Raw genomic sequence first — 25,928 nt, forward strand, 5'->3', positions numbered from 1 at the left:
GTTGGTGTAATTGTCGTGGTAATTGGTGTAATTATCAGGGATGTGTCATCAGTCGATAAATAAACAAAAAAAAAATCATTTTGATACATTTGTATATTTTTTTTGGAGGAAAACTCAAACTTTTTTAAATCTCTAATACACAAGGAAAACGCTTCGATACAATCAGAGAAATTTTATTATTAGTTTACTTATAAGTTCTCAAACTTAACATACAGAGTGTTCTGTAATCACCACCCTTAATGCATGATTTTAAGATCATTGCCATAAATAAAATTGAAAAAGTCTATGTATTAGGGTGGCAGATTAATTATTTAAATGAGGAAAAAAGAAAAACTCTGTAAAAAGTTTCCAAATCATAATTAAGGTAGGCGATATTAAAAAACCTGTTTCATTACCAGAACAAAAAAAAAGTTAAAGGTGATTATATGAATCTCCTCCAAACTTCCCCAGATAAGTGGCTCAGGGGATAGAGCGCGCGCCTCTAAATAATGTGATACAGTTTCGAATCTCAAGCGGTTGCTGGTTGATACGAATTTTGCTCTCAGCTCACACCGAAGACAGTGTTGACGTAAAATATCCTAAGTGTTAGATGGATCGTGGGTTAAAATCCCCTTGCCACCGGGCTAACCGTAGGAGGTTTTCGTTGTTTCCCTCTCCATGTAACGCAAATGTAAGGCAGTTCCATCAAAAACTCATCCACGAAGGTTAGTTTGTCCCAATGCTTGATACCGAAGTTCCCTTGCCATCGGGTTCAAAATTACAAGGCTACGGAGTTGAACTTTGGTATTCTTAACTCAAAATTAGATCGACTGTTCAACGACGGTAATAAAATAAAGTGAAATAAACTGGTTATGATGTTTTTAGACCTTCCTTCCTCTCTTCTTTATCCAATTAAAATCAAGTTTGATTTCGATAGCGTTTTTCCTTTTTTTTTTCTTTCTGTAAATATCGATAAGCATCTTTTAATATGTATATTTTTTTGACTTCATTTTCAAAAAATATTTTTAAAAAATATATATTCAGGAAATGATTACGGAACACCTTGTTATTAAGAAATTATATTTTAACAAAACCTTAAGAAACACATCTTGATTCTAATGAAGCGAAATTCAAGAAGCGCGATTTTTATATATATTCAAGAATTTTAAAATCTAGATCACGTTATGATTTTTTATATTTTTAAAAACATTTAAATTAAATCCTTTAAATAGTTATTCACGTAATTCTCAGAAATATTAAACTATTTCTTTATATTTTCAGATTATCCGACAACAATTTCCAACTCTGACTACACGAAGATTAGGAACAAGAGGACAGTCTAGGTACAATAAATCTCATTTTTATATTTATTCAAGCGAAAGATCGAACTATCCTCAAATAATTCATCCTATTTTTTTTTCATAGGTATCACTATTACGGAATAGCTATCCGAGAGAATTCTGCCTATTTCCAAGTTTCATTTTCAAAGAAAGGAGCTATTGGGTAAGCTAAGAATTCGTTGTCTTGAAAAATGCTTCGTGCATGATCTAACATGTCCGGGAAACGAACGATCATCATCAAAAAAAAAAATATTCTATCGAAGAAAGCACTTAGGAGGGTTGGGTTTGAGTTGCCATGGATTTATCGTTCCTTTCCCTGGCATGTCATTATGACTTTTTCCTTTATGCCGACATATTAATTCAAATTGAATAGAAAATAAAGGGAAGTACACATTGAATTACTCTTTTTCAGTTGCGAGCCTAGGAGGGATGCCAATAAACAGGTGAGTTCAGATCTTTGAATTTAATCCAATTCAATTAATACGCTCGATTACTTATTTTTAATGTTAGTGACATTCAGGAATGTGGAGCTCCGTTTTCACATGTGGAAAATAAAATCAATAATAAATTCAGTGTAATGGCTTTTATCAGTATTTTTGATATAAGTCAAAAATATATTAAAAATATGGTAATCGGAAAATTATTTTTCCTGACAAATTAGTTTTTTAATGACATATAAATCACTTCATTTATTTTTTAAGAAAAATGCCCTCCGGTGTAATTTATCTGTCATATAAAAAATGGTAATTTTTTTTTCAATGTCTCCACGCGATTTTTTGAATTAATCTCTAACCCCGCTCGAAATAAATAAGAGATATTTGAGAATTTTTCTAACTGTCTAAAATATGAAATTTTTTATTTTGAATTTATTTATTTTATTTAAATTAAGATGTCTCGTTTAGATTGATATAGCTCTAAGTTATCCTTTTGCGATAACATTAAGTTTAGACATATGTCATGCAAAAATAAGCGTAACTTATTTTCTATAATTTAAAAATCAATTTGATGCTTCAATAAATTTTCTTTTCGAGAAATATAATGGTTAAAGAAAATGTTTTAGCAACCTTGACATGAGAACGATAATCTGTTCTATATTTAGAGATTCTCTATACAACTGTCTAATATCTTACAAAACATTCGAAAAGCGTTACATGGTTGCTACTATCTTTTATCCTTATTAAATAGTCTTTATTGTTTTTCATAATCGTCTGTATCCCTTAGGATAAGAAGTTTGGCAATATTTTATAGATATTAATAGCCAAATAATGGATTCCTTAGCGAAAAGTAAACTACCATCTACATATCTTACCTTACTTTTGATTTTCAAACGTTGAGATTGTGCAGTGTTCAGGGTTCAACAAGTCTAATTACACATTTATTCCATCAATTTAAACTTGTACCTGAAGTTTTACTTTTTATTATTCGCTATTTCTAATTGCTATTTCAACTATAAGTTGATTGCGAATTAAAACCTACTCTTATATCTTTTTTATGTTATTTATTTTATTTTATAACCGTCGTAGAACAACCGATCCAATTTTTGGAGGGGTTTAAGACTACTAATGTTCAACTCCGCAGCCTTGTAATTTTGAACCCAATCCAGAAGACAAGAGAACTCCTTGATCAAGTATCGGGGCAAATTTGCCTCCGTGGAGGACTTTTCGATGCAAGTAACACGCATTTGCGTTACATGGAGAGAGGAAGACCACGAGAACCTCCCACGGTTAGCCTGACGGCAAAGGGACTCCAACCCATGATCCGTCTACCACTAAGGATAGTTCACGTTAGCACTGTGGTCAGTGCAAGCCGGATGCGGATTCGTATCGACCGACCATCATTGGGATTCGAACCCGGTTTATCTCATAGGAAGGCGAATGCTCTATCCCCTGAGCCATCGCGGCTCTATGTTATGTAATGTTACACATGCATATATAAGCACATAAGCTCTTGTCAAAATGACGAAAAGATAGCACAAATTAGAAAGAAGCAAAAAAAAAATATATCGAGGATTACGGCGGGAATCGAGCCCAATACCATCACGCTACGGAACGTTTAGCTTATCGGCAAGACCTATCGGCGAGGGAGGTCTTTAGCTCTTTTATGCTATTTGATCTGAAACTTATTTTATGTGAAATATCATCTGTCTATGCCTTTCAGAAATTTTGAAAATTGAGTATTTTTCTACAATAGTAGTCGAAAAAAAATTATATTGAAGGTGTAAAATTTTCACGCATTTTAAAATACGTAATTTTACAAGGCGAAATACAAAACTTGAGGGAAATTGGTTGAATAGTTCCTGAGAAATCAAATTTTAAAAAGGTAACATTTTTAAAATTCGATTTCTTAGTAACTATTCAACCGATTTCGATCAAATTTTGTATTTTGCCATGCAAAATTACATACTTTAAAATAATGTAAAAAATTGTGTACCTTACAGTTTAAAATTATTTTATTATTTAATAAAATAATAATAAATATTTGCTAATGTTTATTTTTTGCATGGACCTATCTTCAGATAAATGAATTTTATATTTGTGTGAAAAAAAATTTAGATTCCCTTTAAAAGTTCTCAAGACATGGTGAAATTTGCAAAAAGTTAAGTTTACATTAACTAAGGGATCCAAACTTTGGATCGCTCTAATGATAAACCATATTTCCCAGAAAAGTACTGTCTGTCTTAAAATATCGTCTGCGCTAATTAATTTGAGGGCACCCCATCGAAACATTAAGAATGAGTCTAGAACCTGATGAAAAGATCAAAAGTCATTCCGCTTTTTTTTTTCTTTTTTCTTTTGTGCACTGTATATGTTGCAAATGAACATAATGCTATACATTTTGATGCTATACATTTCAGCACAAGAAGAAAACTAAACACTAATATAGTAACACACAACACTAAAATAGTGAAAAAAATTAGTAATTATTTTATACGAATGAATCTATGAACCCTATTTTTATATATTTGATTTTTTTTTTTAATCAGCTAAATTCTAGATACGAATTACACTCAGCAAATTACAAGAGAATTTTGAAAATCTGATAGCCTCTCGCTAAATTGAATAAAGAAAAACTCTGCAACGATTTTTCAGAAACCTTAGTGTACAGCACATGTAATATGAATTAATCCGTGGAAACTTTACCCATAAGGAGAGAAATGTGCAACAATCCTTCACAAACCTAGTGTAGAGTACATTAACATAAATTAATCAGTGAAAACTCGACCCATAAAGATAGAAATGTGCAACAATCTTTCAGAAAACTTAGCGTAGAGTAATATGCTACATAAATAAATTGGTGGAAACTCTTCCCATAAAAACACAATTTTGTTTACATATTACAAATTTTTTCTTTTTAATTTGGCATTTCAATAGTCTACGTACCGCGATCAAACTAATAGACCGCAGAAATTGTTTCAGCTTGCAAATTATATTTTATATAATCACTGACATTGAACAAGCCGTTCCTCATAGCGGATAGGCGGCGTTTTCATGAGAAAATCCATAGCTTTGCAATTTCTAAACCAATTCAGAAGACAGTCGTGGTCAAGTATCGAGACAAAATAGAAACTACGCATAACTGCGTTACATGAAAGAGAAAACCACAAAAACTACTATGATTTGATCGACGGTACTCAAACCCAAGATACATATTGATATTCAACGTTAACACTGTAATTAAAGTGAGCAAAAGAACCAGTGGGATTTGAACCTGGTTCCGTTTAATTCATATGGGCAAGCACTTGAAAAAAAAACCTGCGAAAAAGTCATTAAGAATTAAATATAACCTAAGTCTTTATTTTTGAATGCTTTTCCAACTTTATAACGGAATATAACCATGTTAAAAGGTGAGACCTAATTTTTATAAAATCATAATTTCTGTTTATTATTATTGTAAATAATTGAGGTATTTTTAATCGTTTGACTTCTCAATGGAAAATAGTAAGTTAAATACCATAATTATAATCTTTAATAAAATATACATGTTTGAAATTAATTTTTTTATTGTTATTATTTTCAAGACTCCCCTCTATTCAACTAGAACTAGAGCTGGGACAGTTCTTCCTGAATTTCCTAGTGTCAAAGATCTTCATTTGCCTCCTTCTGTAGATATTGAAAAAGTAAGAACTTTCTTTCGTTACTGAAATACAGTCGGACCTCTATTTAACGAAGTCGCTAAATCCCGATAATAAGTTCGCTATATGGAAAATTCGCTAAATAGAAAATCCCCTTTTGAAATACTTAAATGACACAAAACAGGTTTTAAATTCATGCATACTTGACATAATTAAAATAGCAGTTGATACACTTTTATCTTGTAAACTAGCATCTACTATTTATTTTATAAATCGTAGCTATAAAAGAAATCTGCATGAAAAGCAGGAATAGAGCAAAACATTATTCAGTGTTACAGTATCATGCTACATATATTTTCAACTAAAACAAGCTAAATTTATGTATAAAATTATACCTGCATTTATTATAGAAGTAATTTAAAACATACATATAACCACATGTGTTCAAAAGTTTAATTACTATATATAAAGTCCGTTAATTTTGCCTGAGTTTTTCGTTTGAAATGCAAACAAAAAGGGAAAGGGGTTTCATTGCTTTCTCTAAAAGTTAAGTATCTTCAAAAATCAATTCAAGATCATTTCTCCCATCAAATACGTTAACAAGTTTAAAATGTTCTGAAATAATTTGGGAAATACGGAAAGTGGATCTCTAAGAAAAGTTCGTCAAATAGAAAATTTACTTCGCTATTTGGAAGTTATTTTACGAAGAAATTTCCAAAATATTCTTGGTTCCGCTAAAAAATTTGCAAAATACAGAAATTCGCAAAATGGAAGTTCGTTAAATAGAAATCCGACTATATAACAATTGGACCGAAAAAAAAGGTAGTCGTTATTTTTTTAATGCATTCCTGCTGATGTTAACCACTTCCTTGATTATCCCGAGTTAACTCGGTTATGTACATATTGCAAATATTTATTATCCCGAGTTAACTCGGTTATGTACACACTGCAAATATTTATTATCCCGAGTTAACTCGGTTATGTACATATTGCAAATATTTATTATCCCGAGTTAACTCGGTTATGTACACACTGCAAATATTTATTATCCCGAGTTAACTCGGTTATGTACATATTGCAAATATTTATTATCCCGAGTTAACTCGGTTATGTACACACTGCAAATATTTATTATCCCGAGTTAACTCGGGTATGTACATATTGCAAATATTTATTATCCCGAGTTAACTCGGTTATGTACATATTGCAAATGTTTATTATCCCGAGTGAACTCGGGTATGTACATATTGCAAATATTTATTATCCCGAGTTAACTCGGTTATGTACATATTGCAAATATTTATTATCCCGAGTTAACTCGGTTATGTACATATTGCAAATATTTATTATCCCGAGTTAACTCGGTTGTGTACATATTGCAAATATTTATTATCCCGAGTTAACTCGGTTACGTACATATTGTAAATATTTATTATCCCGAGAAAACTCGGGCGTAGCAGAATTTGTCAGTTTGTTTTGTTTTATCACGTTTTTACTCGGCAGGAAGCAAATAAAACATAATCTGTTGTGTTTTGAAATTTGCCAAATTTTGTTTAGGAGTTTCCTTGTTTTATTGTGGGACTGTACACTTTTTGCGATTGCATATACGATGGTAACTGAATTTACATAGAAAAAAAAGAATAAACAAAAATGGCGTATCACTTCACCAGTGTTTGGAAATTATCAATTTGTGTTGTTCCTTTTTAAAAACTATCATACAAAGACTAATATTTAACTTTTTTCATTTGCTCGAAATAACTCGGGATAGTAAACTTATGGTAAGTTAAATAATTTTTACACATAAGAAAAAAATTTAAACTTAAAACTCGTGTATTATGTTTTGTTTTAGTTCCTTGTATTTATTAATGAAATAAAAAAAATATATTAATTTTTTGCACTTTCTTCTCAAAAAAACTGGTAAGGGAAGCAGTTTTAAAAAAAAGTACCGAGTAATTTTTCTTCGATTAAACAACTTTTGCATTTAAAAGTAATATCTAATGCCATATTTCGCCGAAAACTCCTTATTTTCGACACAAATTTTTACAACTGATTATTTGGCATTGTTGAATGGTTTTCTGTAACTGGGAAATCTCTTAGGGAAAACACAAAAAAGAAAAGAAAAAGGAAGAGTATATAAGAAACAAAATGCAGTTTGGTTTTAGTTCTTAAAACAAAGGGCTATCATTATTTTAACATAGGATTTGGTACTTAAAACCGAAAAAGAGTGGCTTTCATTCGTCTAATATCTTATATATTGCTATTTGTATTAAATCTATCGAGAAATTTTTATTTACAATTAATGAATAATTTATTTTAAATTAATAATTAAGAATAATGTGAGAATTTCAGACGTCTTTGTGAAATGTTGATTCTCATTATTCTTGAATTTTACTTTCATCAGATATTCTTATCGAAGGGTTAAAAAAAAACTTGAAGAGAAATAAATTCTTGATTTAGAGAGCGCCATCTCTTGTTTCATCCTAAAACTAAAAGCGAATGAAAAATTAAATCCAAATTTTTAACCATCTAATTTCACGAATGAAAAGAGATAAATCAAATAAAAAACCATTAGTTTCAATTAATAATTAATACCATAATTAGTGCAAAGAAAATAATTTGAAATAACATTAGAAATAAAATAAAGGCTTTACTATAGATTTGTTGCAGCTGTAAATAGGTTTTAATACAACACAAAACTGCTTTGGTGTCCAAGACAAAGATAAAAAATTTAATAAATAAATAAAAATGAAAATGAATTTGTTTTTTTTTTTTTGATTGAGCGAATTTCTGATATAGCATTTAAACTTTTTTATCCGCAATTAACTATATTTTGATATAGTCATTATTCCCACAGGAAATTTCTTCTAATTTTCAAACATGGCATTTGAAATTTTCTATCTTAAACTATTAAAACATTAGATGCAAATTATTTTACAGGTTTTTCTTGGGGGGAGGGGAGAACAATTTTCATGGAAAAAATTTTGGTTACGAAATGCTGATCCCTCTGCAGCACCCCCCCCCCCAAGAAAAAAAATCCACCAATTTTTCGGTCTGTTTTTGCGCTCTATTGTCCTGACTAGCAGGACTGTTAACAAGATCAGCAAGAAGATTGTTGGGTCCTTTTCTAAAGATTTTATTTTGCGACCCTTCGGAGTTTAATCTCACAATTGAGAGCCATTTTATTTCTTTCAACTTTTTTTTTCTTATCCCTCCCCCTTTTTTTATTCTTTTATTTTTATGGAACAATTTCAAGGGATCAAATCATTTCATTTCTTTTGATTTTTGTATTTTAATTTTAATATTTTTAATCAAATAAAGTACTACTTTTTATAAATAAAGACGAATTTTTTTCTTGTCACCCTTTTTTTCTTTTCATTTTAAGGCGCAATTTTTAAGGGAACTTATCATTTAACTTCTTTTGTGTTTTTCCTTTTTATTTGAATATTTTAAACTCAATAAAGTACTAATGTTAATCAGTAAGAACTATTTTTTTTCCTTATCCTCCTTTTTGTTTTCGTTTTTTAAGGTATAATTTCAAGAGATCTTATGATTCAATTTCTTATGAGTTTTCTATTTTAATTTGAGTAGTTTTAACTCAGTAAAATAATATTTTCCTCATATTACAAAATTTTCTGCCAAGTTTTTAAAAAAGACATAAAAATACTTTATTTAATTTATGAAATTGTATTAAAAACATTTAATAAAAGATGCAAATTTTTTTTGGTGAGAAGTTAGGATTCAGAGATACTTTATTTTGATTCAAATAAGTTAGAAAAATTGAGGGAAGGAAGTAAAATGTAATAAAAAAAGTTGCCCCTTAAGGGATTTTTTAAAATTAAAAGTTGTCCATTAACTTATGCGAGGGTTAAACTAATTTGGAGATTAATGTTCGACGTGGGTTAAATTAATGTTTAATAATATATGAGAAAAAATATAAGCTATAAAGCATTGAGCTATTTTGATATTATTTACATCAATAAAATCAAGATCTGTGAAGAAATTTTCGGAAAGTATAAAAATTAATTAGTACATCCTATTTTGCAAACTAATTAGCAGCTATAGATTATCAAATTTCAGAAGTAGCTCTTCATACCAGAAAATTAAATTTTAAAGATTGAAATTGTTTTACTGTTGCATGTGCATAAAAAGAATAATTGAATACAATTTTTAATTTAAAGAAAATACTTAAATTGAAGCTATGAATTATTTTGCAGATGAGCACATTCCTGATGATGTATCGAACACATTGTCAAAGGCTTCTTGACACTATAATTAGAGGTAGCTTTGATGAGGTAAGAAAAACAGTTATTTTTCTGTGAGGATAATTTTTATTAATTATAAGTACAAATTTAACTTTAACTCATCGAAATTATTTTTCTGTAAACAAAAAAAATCTTCTTTGTTTTAAAAAATTGTTGAGTAACAATTTTTTAATACCTGCTCCATTGCTTTTAATTGCAATTTTTCACATAGTTCCATTTATTTTAAAAGCTAACAAATTGCATTTTCTGTAGAAACGTTTATTCAATAAATAAACTAGAAAAATAATAATAACCGAGTAAAAAAATTTAAAAAGTATAGACTTCTGCTTATCTCCCTAGTTTTAAAATGCTATTATTGTCAGCCTATATAGTTATTAATGAAAAAGGTAGCTAATAGAAACGAAGCGTCGACGCACGAATCAAAAATAAATAGATCTCTCTCGAAACTGAAGAGAGAAATTGGAAGAATCCATCAACTCGAATTTGCGAAATTGATTGATTAAATTGAAAATTTGAAATTGAATTTTCAAAAGTAATTGAAAACCTCATTGTGTTTCATCTAGTGATGAGATCACGTACCGGCGCCGAACACCAAAACCAGAATTTGGTAAAACAAGTCATAGAGTTTTTGAGTAATAGAACAGTGAAAAAGTCGGTATATATAAATTTTCTTTCTCGAGGACTATTCATTCGATTTCTTTCATTTCTCGATATTTTTCCTTCACTCATCGATTTCTTTTATCGATCTTTTCATTTGAAACTGCATAGTGTAAAATAATGTAAGAATTTTTATGCCTTATAAAGGAAAAGTTTTTCGATTATTAATTAATTGAATAATAGAAAATAATATCATAAACTACTATTAAAAAATATTTTTAAAATACGTTTGGATAAACTAATATTATAACTGTATGCATTTTTTTTAATTGCTCAAATAATTCCAGAAATATGAGTAAATATGCAAAAGGTAAAATTACCATTAAGGACTATCAAAAGTATGGAAAGTAAATTTTCTTCATAGCGACTGCCCCACCCCCCATACACACGCACACCCCTTTTTGAGACCCCCGCGTATCTCTCGTAAAAAAGTATGATTATTCAAAGAAAGTACGTTTTTGAATCGAATTTTTTTTTTTTTTTTTTTTTTTTAAGATTAAAATATCGTTTGCTCTAATTAATTAGCATTTTTAAGGTTCTCGTCTCGGAACATTATGTCACCCCTTAGTACATGAAAATCAAATGTTTAGATCATAATAAGTTATTCTGGTTTTTACATTTTTTATTTTGTATAGTGTAAAGTATACGAAATGAAAAAGAGAACTAAATAACTTTTGTTCTCGATGAAATTTAACGTACTAGGATTCAATTGTAATGATTCGAAATACTGACCTTAAATATGATAAACTTCTTGTGCATACGATACTTTAAGCTACGAAATCAAAACAAACATAAAAATGTACTTTTTTTCCCCCAGTGGATTTAGATTCTTGAAGGCCCCTTACTAGTATCATAATGAATTTATTTCTCAAGGTTATTTAACAGCTACTTTCAAATTTCTGATTTTGACTTTTAAAATTACGTAGTTAAAAATGATGCAAACATTCATGTACATTATAATTCAAAACATTTTTGATCATTTCAAACTGAAAAATAATTAATACTTATATTAAATAAATTTGTTGAATTAACGAGTTTTATAATTGCGTACAAAAGCTGTTTGATTAAAAAGGACGCTATTCCACGGGAGAAATTTTTTGTCGAAAATTCTCTTTCACAATCAATACTAATTTAAAATTTAAAGGAAAGAAAAAGTCAGCTCAGGCAAACCTAGAGTAAGCCATGAAGTTTCAATTGCTGAAAATAAAAAATAAAAAAATTAAAAAAAAAAAATTTAAATAATTAAAATGCAAACAAATTATCGGAAGAGAACTTTACCTAAGTTATCTTCTCCTAATCTATTCTCATTAAGATATTTTAAAATTCTCTTTTCAGTATTTATAACTTCATAGCTTACTCTAGGTTTGTCCGGGCTGACTTTTTCTATACTTTAAATTAGACAACTACAGGTGAAGATGAAAGAGAATTTGAGACGAAAAGTTTCTCTGGTGATATGGCGTCCTCTGCACTGCGGAAGAAAATTTTCCTCTCTAATTCTCTTTCTCCTTCTTTAATAATTGAAAATTTAAAGTATAGAAAAAGAGAGTTCAGACAAACCTGGAGTAAACCACGCAGTTTCAAATACTGAAGGGAAAATTTTAAAATATGCAAATGAAAACAAATTATGAGATGATAACTTAGGATTTCTAAACGAAGAAGTTCTCTTCCATAAATATAATAAATTGTGAATAAATAAGGAAAATAGATGATGAGATGATAACTTAGGATTTCTAAACGGAGAAGTTCTCTTCCATAAATATAATAAATTGTGAATAAATAAGGAAAATAAATGATGAGATGATAACTTAGGATTTCTAAACGGAGAAGTTATCTTCCATAAATATAATAAATTGTGAATAAATAAGGAAAAGCAATAATGAATAAAGAAAATAAATGATGAGATGGTAATTTAGGATTATGCAACGGAGAAGTTCTCTTCTAATAATTTGTTTGCATTTTAATATTTTTAAGTATTTTTTTCAGCAATTGTAACTTAATGACAAACTTTAGGTGTGCCTGAACTTACTTTTTCTTTCCTTCAAATTAGTAATAAAGGACAAAGAGAATTTGCGACGAAAATTTTCTTCCGCGGTATAGCGTCCTTTCAAAGTCTAAACTTATGGTAAAGTAGAGAAAAAAAAGTGAAATTAAAACTAAAAATTCCAAACTTGTTAATTCAGTTATTTGATCAAAACTTATCAAAGTGTTCTCATTATTCTAGGTTCAAAGTTTTCTACTCCATTTTTGGCAGGGTATTCCTTCTCATCTTTTACCCATTTTAGAATCGAATGCTCTCGTCAATTTAGTCGGTGTCTGTGATTGTATTCTCTATAGAACTATTTCAAACGCCCTGCTGCCTTCCATGCTACATACTGTGCCAGAAAGGTCAGCTAAATCAATATTTATTTCACAGGATGTTCTCAAAATAACGCCCTTTATATATATACACGCATACCACCCGATTATGGCCAAGCACCTAACCTCGTTTCTCGGGACTCAATCTTTTAACTGCCATGGGAGGAAATACCGCGCAATTTGTCCTCTTAATGCCTCGTAATCATGACGCCTGACCTGGTAGCCCCCTCTCAGAACTTTAACACGACAACCGACGAGGGAATTTTCAGATTTAATGTGAACCTTGGTGCGTATACACGCCGGTTATTTAGTCGACTTCCAAGATCAAACTCATGATCGTCGGCTCTCCATAAGTGGATTAGGCGACGTCTCGCCTTTTATATGTAATTCCGGGTCGAACAAAGTGATCAATTTGCACCTACAAACGAATAAAACAATCGACATTGATTAAAAAGTGTAATTTAATCAACATATATTCACCATTTCCCTGATTATCCCGAGTTAACTCGGGTATGTATATATTGCAAATATTTATTATCCCGAGTAAACTCGGGTATGTATATATTGCAAATATTTATTATCCCGAGTAAACTCGGGTATGCATATATTGCAAATATTTATTATCCCGAGTAAACTCGGGTATGTATATATTGCAAATATTTATTATCCCGAGTAAACTCGGGTATGTATATATTGCAAATATTTATTATCCCGAGTAAACTCGGGTATGTATATATTGCAAATATTTATCATCCCGAGTAAACTCGGGTATGTATATATTGCAAATATTTATTCCGAGTAAACTCGGGTATGCATATATTGCAAATATTTATTATCCCGAGTAAACTCGGGTATGTATATATTGCAAATATTTATCATCCCGAGTAAACTCGGGTATGTATATGATGCAAATATTTATCATCCCGAGTAAACTCGGGCATGGCAGAGTTCAAAAAATAGTAATAATCTGCTGTGATTGGAAGTTTTTCTATTTGTGGGACTGCAGACGCATTTTGTACAAATGTATATAAGATGGTTTATGAATTTCCATAGAAAAAAGAGTAAAAAAATGGCGTTCACGAGCGAATGTGAAAGTAGTGCATATGATTTTTCAGATTATGAAGATGTGAACATATACAAAGACTAATATATAACTTTTTTTCATTTGTCCGAGATAATTTGGGATGTTAAACTGATGGTATAAATTAAATATTTTTTAAACGTGAAAAAATTACAATTTCAACTTAGAGCTTGTGTATTATGTTTTATTTTAGTCCTAGTATTTAATATTAATAAGTATTAATGAAATAAAAAAATATGTTGATTTTTTGCATTTTTTTTAATTGTTAAGTGAAGCGGTTGAAGTAATATACAATAAGAATAAGCTCTACGTTTATTAAGTACTATTTAAAGTTTTGCACCCAATACAATATAAAAAAGGTTCTTAATCAAAACTATGTTAATAAATTCTTAATCAAAGAAACTATTTGCAAAATTTACCCTCCAAATCATCATAACCACTGTGTGTTCTTCCCAAATAGTTACACCGACATTTTACTGCAAGGTGTTCGGTAATCATATCCCTTATTGTGTATTTTTGGAATATGCTAATGAACTCAAAAAGGCATGTATGCACATGGGTTATTTGCACATGGGGCATGAAAATTAATATTAAAGATGGGTTTAAACAAATCAGCTATAAATACCTGTTTAACCACCAGTATGAAAAATATAAAACATTAAAACCAGTGTGATTGCCTGATGAAGCTTAGGAGTGACGGAACGCCATAGAATCGAATAGCTAAGTAAGCAAAAAGGATGAAGCTACCTATATAGTTTGTCTACGGTAAGATCTTCCCCGGCCACATAGTCTGAGGCCGTCTGCTGCTACGCTACGGAAACAAGAATAACGCATTTCAGGAAGGGGAGTTTCACTTCACTCTAGGGCTAACATAATAGACCGAATAAAAAAATTACCTTTCTCTCGCCGACCAGACCCAAAACTTGTCCTAAACAATGACCCCACACCCCTACTTGAAATAGTTATACCTCGTTACCACAGTTACCGCCACGGGTTCAGACGAATGGCTAGGGGAGTTCTTACTTTAGACAAACTATAGCAATCTAAAAGTTTCTATAAGGAAAACAAAGCCATTTTCGACATCGTTCGTTTCTTAGGTGAACTAGGGTCATTTTCACAATTATATTTTACCATCGTTTCAATCATCCTAGGTTAAGAATATTTATAATCAATTTTCAATTATAGAACTTTAGAGAAGATGTTTTTCTCTCAAGAGATTTAGTAATTTGCGCTATGCTAAGGATTATTATTATGCTAAGGATATTCTAAGGATTATTATTATTGAAACAGACCACTCTAATTGCACTGACCACTCTAATCATGAAATAAACGATGCTAATGCAACGGAGAGGAAAATAATTAACACAAACAGAAAATTAATTTTGTAAAAAAGAAATGAAAAAATAAAAATAAGTAAAATTGTTATTTTTAGCTGGTATTTCCTCAAATTCCGTGAAATAAATTTGAATTTTCTATTCCAATATAACATTAAAACAACTCTTTGATGTTTTCCTTACAGCGAAATGTGGAAATATTTATATAGCAATAGATATAATGATTATTACAGTATTGCTTTCAATGTTTCTGATATATTATATTTTAAAATTTATTTTTGAAATTAATAATTGAACGTATAATAGAGCATTTCTTTTAACAGTTTAACAAAAGTCGTTCGTAAATTTGCCGAAGAGCTTGACTGTTGGTTGAAATCATCCATTTCCCATCTACCGGACAACCTTAAAATTGTAAAGCTAGAAAGTAAGAATATTTAATTATTCAAATAATCTCTTCATAAATGTAATTGGCTAATTGAAAATCCCAGCTCTTTGCAAATATCGTTGGCAATTTACAATGCACTTGGCTAATTGAAGAAGTCTAATTTCTAATCTAACTGATTCTCTGATGTTTTCTGGCTTATAATAATCAGCTTGAATGCTTTTTGGTTAATTTTAAAATGTACGCATAGTTACTCAATCAGATTGAATTTTCTTAGGCTTATTGCAATAAGCCTATACTTAAGGCTTTTTTCAATAAAACTTCACTGTGCCTCGGTGACTCAGAGAACCTAAGGAGGTGATCAAGGTTCGAATCCCAGTGATAGCTGATTGATACGAACTCCACTCCTAGCTCATGCCGACATCAATGCTAACGTAAAATATCATCTGCTGTAGAAGGATAATGAGTTAGAATCTTCTTGCTGTCGGGCTAGCCGTGGGAGGTTTTCAAGATTTTCTTCTCCATGCAACGTAAATGCGCGTTAGTTCCATCAAAGAGACTTCCGCAAACGCTAGTTTATATTACTGCGTGACCCAGGAAATTCATTCTTCTTCTGGGTTGGGTTCAAAATTACAAGGCTAAGGAGTTGAACACTTGAAGTCATAAATCTATGAATGGATCGGATATCCAGGCCCGGTTTTGAAATAAAATAAAATAAGCCTTCTCCATTCCGTGTTTATTGCAAATTGCCTGAAATTTAGCAATATATAATACAACCAAATTGATAAAGGATAATGAATAAATTGTATATTTTTAATTAGCCTAAAGCTAAATGAGCTTATTTTAATAAGCCTAAAAAGTATCAGACTGAGTAGAAAGTACTGGACTTCTTTCAAATTAGCCTGTCGTATCGCAAAATAACGACGACTCTTTACTAACAGGCTGATAACTCTGGGGAATAATTTTTCTGTCCCATTAGAATTTTAACTGATCTTGATTATTTCACGTCGCTGATTGAAAATCTGCAATCGGTTTCTTTCTCCCAGCTACGGCTTTTTTAAATACCATTTTAGTATATTTTCTGCCGAAATCGACAAGTTTAAAAACGTCATATATAGCAGGCGATCGCATAATTTTGGCGACAAACATCTAGGAGAGTTAAAACATATAATCAGGATTAAAACTGCATAGGAACTCATGCCAGAAGATGTCGTCATACGCCGCTTGAGGTCACTTCCTTATTATGAACTATTTCCTCATGTGTTTCTGCAGAGGTCATAATAGTAAAGCGTCCCTAGCCGCGTGTGATCACATTTCCAGTTCCTATAACATTTTAATCTTGATGGTGTACCCTAACTCTGCTAGAAACTTGTCGCACCGTTTATGCTATTATTTGCTCTATGTAACGTTTTTAAACTTGTACTTTCTGACAAAAATTGATTAAAAATGCCATTAAAAAAAAGAAGAAAAAAAACCTGTAGCTTTCCCACACCCGAATTAAGCAAGATCAAGTATTTGTTTTACCCCCTTAACTTGTGCACTCAAGTTAATTCGAGCGCGCTAAACAGGCCAAACTGTGCACACTCGAGATAATTCGAGCGGCGTTGTATTTTATGCTGCTATAATTTTTCACACTCGAATATAATCGAGAACTGAAAATAACAATGTGAAAGCTAAGAAAAACAATCGTTTTATTGATATTTTTCATTTACATGGGATCATTACATTATCATTTACATTTATTGATATTTATCATACACTTATTTATTCAAGAATAAAATATTTACTTTACTTTATTTAACAAAAGCTGGGCACCTGGGCCGCGCAGTAGACCCATGTCCCATTCATCGTGAAATTACAGTAAAATTAAAAAATGTAAGCAGTTTGTATACAGAGTCTCTGGGGTGACTGATATTGTAAAGCAAGCACCTTGCTTGTTTAACTGAAAAGAAAGTGAAAATAATTCTAAGCAACCTGCTATAGGCTGTGTATTTATTGTCCACATGAGGTAGCAGGTTTGGATTTCAAGGCTATAGAAAAGATGGCTGTGAATCTATTGTCAACATTAGGTTCAAATTTCAAGTCTGGTATTGTAGTATGCTGATTTACGATTTTCAGGCTAGTAGAAGGCATCCTGTATAACACTAAGCTTCAACAAAGTAACATTTTTACCGAATGCGTATATCACCAACAAATTAATTAAATAAATTTGTAGAATCAATTCCGACACTCGTGTAGTAACATGAAGTACAGCCAGTAAAAAGTTAGAAGAATAAAATAACGCAATGAAAGTTAAAGTTGCTATCGGGCAAGAATAAAATATACACAGATGCTAACTTGCTCCGGAGAGCAAATATATATTTTAAAGTGGTAGTTTATCAATTGTGATTCTTGGTTTAATAAATTCAATTTAGGAGATTTTTATCCACCACTATTTCGAAATAATTCGTAGGTATATATAATTCACCACTTTATAGTACTTATGTCACGCTATACCTTTTAAAAAGCTAGCAAAAATAGTCAAATATTTGCAAAATTTACTTTGTAGTTATTTACCAATTTTTTTAATTCTTTTGGCGTGTCCGGAGCAGTTGGCATCTCTGAATATAGACTTTTTCCATGGAATAAAAGTGCAGTATATCAAAATTGTCTACCAAAAGAAAAGACAATGCTCTAAAATGTGTTTTTTTTACATTAAAAAAAGGTGATTTTTTTTGGCCGTTTTTTTTTTAAAAAAATCTGTGCGTTAAGGGGTAAATACAACAAGAAATTTGTTCCCCAGTGTTATTCAATTAGCCTACGACTTACACAAAATAAATCGAAGTTCTAATCAAATTGTTTTTTAGTGGCGAATAGGTTTTCTCATACGCTTAGAAGACAAATGTCTTTGAATCATCTAGCCCAAGCATCTAGAATGGTTGTCCATAACAGCGATATAACATCGCAGATGTTACATGACTGGAGACAATTGGATTTGGATGCAATTTGCCGAGAAACGCTTTTTAGTACAGAACATAGTGCCACAACCTGTCAGTTAATTCTGAAACGTAAGTTTTGCTTATTATTCCTTTTTCATAATAATGTTGAGTTATTAATAAATAATGTTACCTACTTAAAAAAACTATGTTTAAATCTTTAAAATCCATAACAATGTATTTAACTAAGTTGATATGCTAATGCCTAATTATGCACTGTTATTTTAAATAACTCTTCGATGGGCCAAGCTCACCAGCCATTGGCCTTTCGCGAATTAGGTCAGGAATGTGCGCCTTTCGTATGACAAAAGAACACCGCAAGATTGAAAGTACTGAATCACACGGATAGATGGCAGCACCACTCATTCGTGAGGCTACGTCTTTATTTTAGACATAGATCTGAAGGGGAAGGAAATTTTCACCAGATCCCTGTACCCTTAATACTGTTCAGCGATCAACTAACTTTCGATTTCACAGACTTTACGAGCGCGTTAATCGCATGTACTCGGTGAATCTTTGCGGAGTCGAGGATCGGACCCCGATCCCTCCGGATTGGAGTCCGATTCTTTAATGACTGTGCTATCATGGCCTATTATTGTAAAATTTGAGCAATTATGTTGGGAAGGTTATCTTTACTGTAGCAAGGTTTTGTTAAAAACATTTTTTTTTAAATAAATTAATCAAAAATTATATAACGTGATACGTGAGATAGTTTAGACTTATGACAATTGTTATGACATGACAATTCCAATTGTTCGGATGAAATTATTCAACAAATTATTCCACAAGAATGTGATGACAATTTCAATTTTTCGGATCCCTGGACCATTTTGTAACAATTCGGATGATGCCTTAAATGCGATCTCGAGAAAATTTGTTTAAAAAATTTAAATTAATTTTTAAATGGCAAAAGGTTGTTGACAACAAGGATGATTACATATTTATTTAAAAATATAAACATGTATAAAATGAAAATGTTCCATTTTGTGCTTACATTTTATTTTCTGAAAGCATTTTTATTTAAAAAGCGGCCCGTTGTAACGTTCCTGACCAAAGTAACTCATAAAACTGTATTAGACGGCCAGGCCTGAACGACAGAGAAGGTTGTCATATCGTGCCCGAAGTCAATGAAGAAACTTACAAGCGAAACTTACTAGCGAAAAGCATACCGCCGTGTGTTTGGAAAAACAACATAAGTGCTAAAGCACCTCCGCTGTTTTTTTCAATTGCACGTTGGCATACAAGTTTTTTAACTGCAGTACTAGGATTTACAACAATTTTGCGCTTGCATACTGTTCGTTGTGATCGCTAATATTCATAAGTGATTTCAAGAAACGAACCACAGATCTTCTCTTTTATATTCTAGAGTGTATGCCACTTCTGCTTAGAGGGCCGAGCGGTCTCACCGATCCGCTAAACGCTTTGCAGCTTGTTGGAATTCCACCGTATCTTAGTGTACATCTTTGTGATGTTCTTCTCTAATTTGTGCTATCTGCTCTTCAACTTGACAAGAGCTTATAAGCCGTCTTTGTAATGAGCTCACAAGCTTGTATATGCATGTGTGAGAATAAATAAACACTTCTACTTACTATTAAAAAAGCACGTTTTGCACTGAGAGGCAAAACTTTAAATCTTTCTGTTTCTGATCTTACTATTATACATGTCATATGCAGGCATGTATGCTTAGTACAAAATAGCCTAAAAGTCATTGTTAAGTTAAGGAACAGATAGTACAAGGTAGAGAAGAACATCATACAGTGACATCTACTGTTGCGACGAGATTCAAACTCACTATCTCCACGCTACAGATCTCAGTCATTCTCTAATTTGAGCTATTTCTTCTACAACTTAACAATGACTTATTAGTCATCTTTATAATAATTTGTGCAACAATAATTAAATAAACATGTGGACTGGTGTACAAAGAATGGCTTATAAACTATTCATAGTTTAATTTTTTGTTTTATAACCGTTGTTGAACAGCCGAAACAATTTTTTGGGTTTGCGATTACTGCTGTTCAACTCCGTAGCCTTGCTTGTTTGAACACAATCCAGAAGACAAGGGAACTCCTGGATCAAGTATTGGGAGAAATTTGTCTTCATGGAAGACTTTTTGATGGAACTAACCAGCATTCGTGTTACATGGAGAGAAAAACCACGGAAACCTCCCACGGTTAGCCTCACGGCATGGAGACTCTAGCCCATGATCCGTCTACCACTGGGGATATTTTACGTCAGCACTGAGGTCAGTGCATGCGAAATTCGTATCGATCATCCATCGCTGATATTCAAACCCGGTTCACCTCATTGGAAGGCGAACACTCCATTCCCTGAGCCACGACTCACTGTTCGTATTGGACAGATAGCAGCACAAAGTAGAGAAAGCCAGCACAAAAATACATCCAGGCGGTATTTAAGCCCGCCAGTCTTACCCGCCAAACGCTCTGTAGCGTGGAGGTAGCTGGTTCGAATCCCGCTCTAATCTTGGATGTATCTTTATGCTGTTCTTCTCTGAATTGTATTGTCCCGCAGTGGACTGATCATCAGGACACGGTTCCCAGCAGATCACCGATGTCACGCATCAGTGGCTGCGGTCAGTGTGCGGGTGGGTGACCTCTTGGATCAGTCTGCGTAGGGACCGAGGGTGTGCGGTATTGGTCCTCGTTAAACTGTTCTACCGTAAAGTGCTTGACTTCGTGTGCAGGTCGTCGGGCTACCGAAGAGGGGGTGCTATCCCCTTTGCAGAGGATCAAAATTGTGATGGCATGTCTTCGGATCATCCTCAGGGATGTTTCCCAGACCGCCGCCAATAGCCCATTATACAGCTCTAGTGCAACATAAATGAACCATTATGTGTCTTCCTACTTGACAAAAGCTTATAAGCCGTACTAATGTAACTGCGCACACTAGCCTGCATGTATGTATATCAATAAATGAAAAATTAATTAATTAAACCCACTAGGGGCTTCAATGACGAAGCGGTATCGCTCGCTAAACGCTGTAAGTAGCGTGGAGGTTATGGGTTCGAATCCTGTTGTTACCCTGCATGTGTCTTCGTGCTGTCGTATTGTGCTATATGTTCTTCTACTTGACAAAGATTTATAAGCCTCCGTGTTTCATCCTAAGCGAAGTTTCCCAGAGCGTTGTCAATAGCCCATTGTGCAGCTCTAGTGCGACGTAAAATACCTACCGTATGTGTTATACCAATAAATAAATAAATAAACCCACTACATCCACTTTCAGAACATTTGGCGAATGGATGTCAAGAATATTCCTTTTTTAAATCCATTTCTTCGTGTTTCAGTTGGTAAAGAATTTGAATCTCTGTTGGAAGAAGAAGCACCGATTGAGAGTTACACTGAATGGTTAGAGCTTTTGGTAAACAAATGTGCTGTTCACGTAAGTAATTACTTTTTTATACTTGGTGGAATGTTTGTTTATTTTATATTCAAAAATCCGTATGCCTATATTAAATATTAAAAATAAATATTATAGTGAAATGTTAAAGTTATTAGACGATTAGTTAAAAATTTTAAAGAAATTTGTATAATGTAACTTTCAATCAAAATAATTTGAGAAATAGAGATTAGAGAATTATGAATACCTATCTGACAAGAATAAGTATTATTATTATTGGAAAAAAAACAAGCTCAGTATTTCTTTTTACATTGTTTTTTTAAATCTCGTTGCTATATATTATTTAAGGTGTAATTTTTCTTCTTTTTGCAATCGAAAATTTATATTTTTGAATAACTCGTGTAGATCAATTTAATTAATTTTAAAACTGTATTCAGACGTGATTTTTCAAGAAACAAAAATCTTGGATAATTTTAGAGCCTCGTGAAAATATTTTAATCATTTCACAGAATTTTATACTTCATTAAAACATTTTTTAATTACTTGCATTTAACGCAAATGAACAAGTAGCTAAGGTTTTACATTACTTCTAAGAAGATCTAATACATTTACTATTTACTCATAGACAAACCTAAAATAACTTTATATGTAACTAAAAATTATAAATTACGTAATGCAAAAAAAATTTCTTTATTTAAGCAAGAATGCTATGTATGGAGAAAAAAAATTTACCTACTTTTTACATTTGAGATCTGAAACAAAATCAATATAATTTTGAAATCAGAAAGCAACAATTAATCAGAATACTTTGGATACCAAACCAAACTTTATTCTTTTCTTTATTTTTTTGCTGTTGTTCTATTAATTTTTACTTCATTTATTTAATATTATTTTAACATTTTATCAAGTTTATTGTGTTTGAAACAAAGCATTAAAATGATTTCTGAAATTCAATTTTTTCCATCACACTTAAAGGAAATCATGGTTTTTTTAGGAAATTATAAATAAATTCTTTATACTGAGATGTAGAAGTTTTGTTAAATGAAGCTTTAAAAGTTTTTTGTTTCATTTCTTACACACAAAAATGACTTTCTGAGCTAATAAAAGAATTAGAAACCAGAGGAATAAACTCAATAATTCGATTACATATCAATATTTGAAAATATAAAAATTGTGTGAAAAAGGGTTGAAAAGTAAGGTTTCTCAACCCTTTGATGCAGATGGGGTACTGGTGTCCCTTTCAGATATTTTTTTTCTGTCTATAATCACAAGCAAAAACATATTTTGCTATTTTTTAATTATAAAATACCATCTAATAGTAACTAAAAAAAATCTTTTAGATTATCCGAATTATATTATATTTTTACTAAAATATAAAATCCAAAAAAAGCAACATTATAAATTATAAAGAATATCATATCCAAAATCACAAAAAAAAAAGAGAAAAGAAAGAAAAAAAAAGAATTTTTTTCATTTTTTTATTTATATTCAAAAATTTATCAATAATTGATTATGTAAATTAAAGAAATTTCAGGGATGAATTACTATTTCTCATAAATCTAAATAAGTGTCAATTTGAAAAATTATAGTTAGGAAGATTTTACCTTTAACGCAGAAAAAGTCACCAGTGTTTCTTGTTGTATTTCATAATCAAAAATTATGGAAATACTAAATTTAATATTTTTTCGATTACTTTGACCTAAATTTACAAAATAATAAAAAAAGCATAAAAATTTTTTTTAATACAAATTCTGCGTCAAAGGGTTAAAAACGTGATTTAAATTTGAAAATTTGTGAACGCAGTATGTTACACAAATTTATGTATTAGTAGCTGTGTTTAGTTTAAAAATTCGTAATTTACAATGCTGAAATACGATGAATTTTAAGAAAAACTAAGAATAACAATAATGATAATAATATTTAAAAAAAAAAACATTTTTGGAAAAGTTCAGAGATTTCAGAACTCCTCAAAAAGGTAAAAACTGTTCCCAGTAGATCACAGAAGTCGCGGGTGGGTGAACACTTGATCTATCTGTGAAGGGAATGAGGGTGTACGGTATCGGTCCTCGTTATACTGTTCTGCCGTAAAGTTGTCTATTTCGCTCACAGATCATCGAACTATTAAAGAGGGGAGCCATCCCCTCTGCAGCAGATAAAAATTGCGATGGCATGTCTTCTGTTCATCCTCAGTGATACTTCCCACACCATCACTAATAGCACATAGTGTATAAATAAAGTAATCTTACTACTACTATAAAAGGTTCGCTTTTGAATAAAAATACAGTAGTGAAACAAAATTCCCTGTTATTGAAAGAAAAACTTCAAATTTAAAAATTCCTAAGTACTTTCCTTGAAATATTTCAACAATTTTTTAATGTTTAATATTCTCAACTATCAGCCCCGCAGTGGACAGATCATAAAGACACCGTTCCCAGTGGAACACCGAAGTCAAGCATCACTGGCTGTGGTCAGTAAGCGGGTGGGTGACCACTTTGGTCAGCCTGCGTAGGGACCGAGGGTGCGCGGTATCAGTCCTTGCTAAACTGTTCTACCGTAAAGTGCTCGAATTCCGAGTGCCCTGCAAAGTGCTCTACAGAGGGGAGCCATCCCCTCTGCAGAGGATCAAAATTGCGATGATATGTCTTCGGATCATCCTCAGCGATGTTTCCCCAGACAGTCGCCAGTAACCCATTGTGCAGCTCTAATGCGACGTAAATAAAGTACCTACCATCTCAACTATTAAGGCGCTTCCTTGTAATTTTAAGTTGCCTGGAATCTGTATTCATGTAGTACAAATGACTAACCCAAGACAGAAAATTAATACAGGACATACTTAAAAATTATCGTACATATTTTGCAAACTCAGGCTCAATGGCGTGACAGCCTGTGGAGGGCCAAAGCCATCCCAATTTTATTGATTTGATTCTGCAGTGCAAGAGCCTAAGTTCAACAGTTGGGTGGTCAGTCAAGCTCGGAACCCTAAGTGTTCAAGCACTCTTGGTACTCATTTTTATCGATCCACTGAACGGGTGAAAGGCTGCGTCAACTGCAGGTCCGAAGATAGAACCTGGTTTCCTCCACCCGAGGTCACCGGTCAACTTACCCGGTTCGAGAATAGAACCCAGGACATGTGGCACAAGATCGCGAAGCGCTTTACTTTTCCGCCACCAGGCGCCTCATTTGGTATTTCAAAATAATTTGTAACCCAAAAATTGTTTGCCTAATTTAATTAAAAATATTGTTTCAAAGAGATTAAGCTAAAAAATTTTTAAAAAAAAACCGATTTTATAAGGCAGCGTTTTCGTAATTTTTACATAACTTTAATTATTTCTAAATAAATGTAGTAATCTGTTTAACTAATCGGATTATAAATGGTTCAGAAAAATATTCAGAAACATTTTGTAAGTTCTGCAAAACTTTACAGCTAAATTACGCAATTTTGAACTCGTTAGGTTGTTATTGTCGTTGGTCATTTAGGCTGAGAAGATGCGATTGCTCTTGTTTTCCAGTGGCGCAATCTATGGCCAATATTTCGACTTCTGCCACATCCATACGTCACACCCGTGTACCCATTCAAACATCCACAGATCGTAATTTTGACCTGAACTTGAGAACGATCAATCTCAAATTCAATACCCCCAGAAGTATAATTTCTTATTGGAACATAGAGGACTTTATAACCCGATGGATTTAACGTTCACCAGTCACCGAACGGGAGTTTGATAAGATTCGAACTCTTGTTCACAAGAAAGTGAGAACAGCGCCCTGCCAACGAGTTATATACCGGACCCTAACTCGTTAGGTAAATGGGAAAAGAACGGAGCTGCAAGCTTTGGAAATGCAGATTTTTTCTATATTAATAATATAGAAAAAATCTGTAATACGGGAGTTTTATTCGAACTTTTATTTCTTTCAAGAATAGTTAGAATTTTTATTTTCTGTAGAAGATAACCAGGCAGCGATAAGACATAAATGAATATTTCAAGAAAAAAAAAATTATCAAAGTAGACAATCTATTATTGAGATTAATCATGGTAAATATGGAATTAAAAGTATCAAAATCTATTTAATTGGTAAAGGAAACTTACAAGAAAAAGTAGGTTTGTATAAATGTCTTTCTTCATTCACAAGTAA

The 25,928-nt window shown here is 31.8% G+C and overlaps 1 protein-coding gene across 2 annotated transcripts in view; it reads left to right on the top strand.

Annotated features, from left to right (window-relative positions):
* Positions 1-25,928, top strand: part of LOC107453493 (transcription factor RFX4) — a 78,652-nt gene that overhangs the window by 33,796 nt on the left and 18,928 nt on the right. For both annotated transcript variants that reach the window (XM_043047116.3, XM_043047115.3), the window contains exons 5-13: positions 1,261-1,322; positions 1,405-1,482; positions 1,732-1,762; positions 5,338-5,436; positions 9,606-9,683; positions 12,532-12,695; positions 15,404-15,504; positions 18,309-18,509; positions 21,742-21,836. In XM_043047116.3, coding sequence (XP_042903050.1) covers positions 1,261-1,322; positions 1,405-1,482; positions 1,732-1,762; positions 5,338-5,436; positions 9,606-9,683; positions 12,532-12,695; positions 15,404-15,504; positions 18,309-18,509; positions 21,742-21,836 — 909 coding nt within the window. The remainder of the gene's footprint in view (positions 1-1,260; positions 1,323-1,404; positions 1,483-1,731; positions 1,763-5,337; positions 5,437-9,605; positions 9,684-12,531; positions 12,696-15,403; positions 15,505-18,308; positions 18,510-21,741; positions 21,837-25,928) is intronic.

The sequence above is a fragment of the Parasteatoda tepidariorum genome, chromosome 12, assembly GCF_982258835.1.
Source record: "Parasteatoda tepidariorum strain Cologne lab strain chromosome 12, Ptep-v5.0, whole genome shotgun sequence".
Lineage (NCBI taxonomy): Eukaryota > Metazoa > Arthropoda > Arachnida > Araneae > Theridiidae > Parasteatoda > Parasteatoda tepidariorum.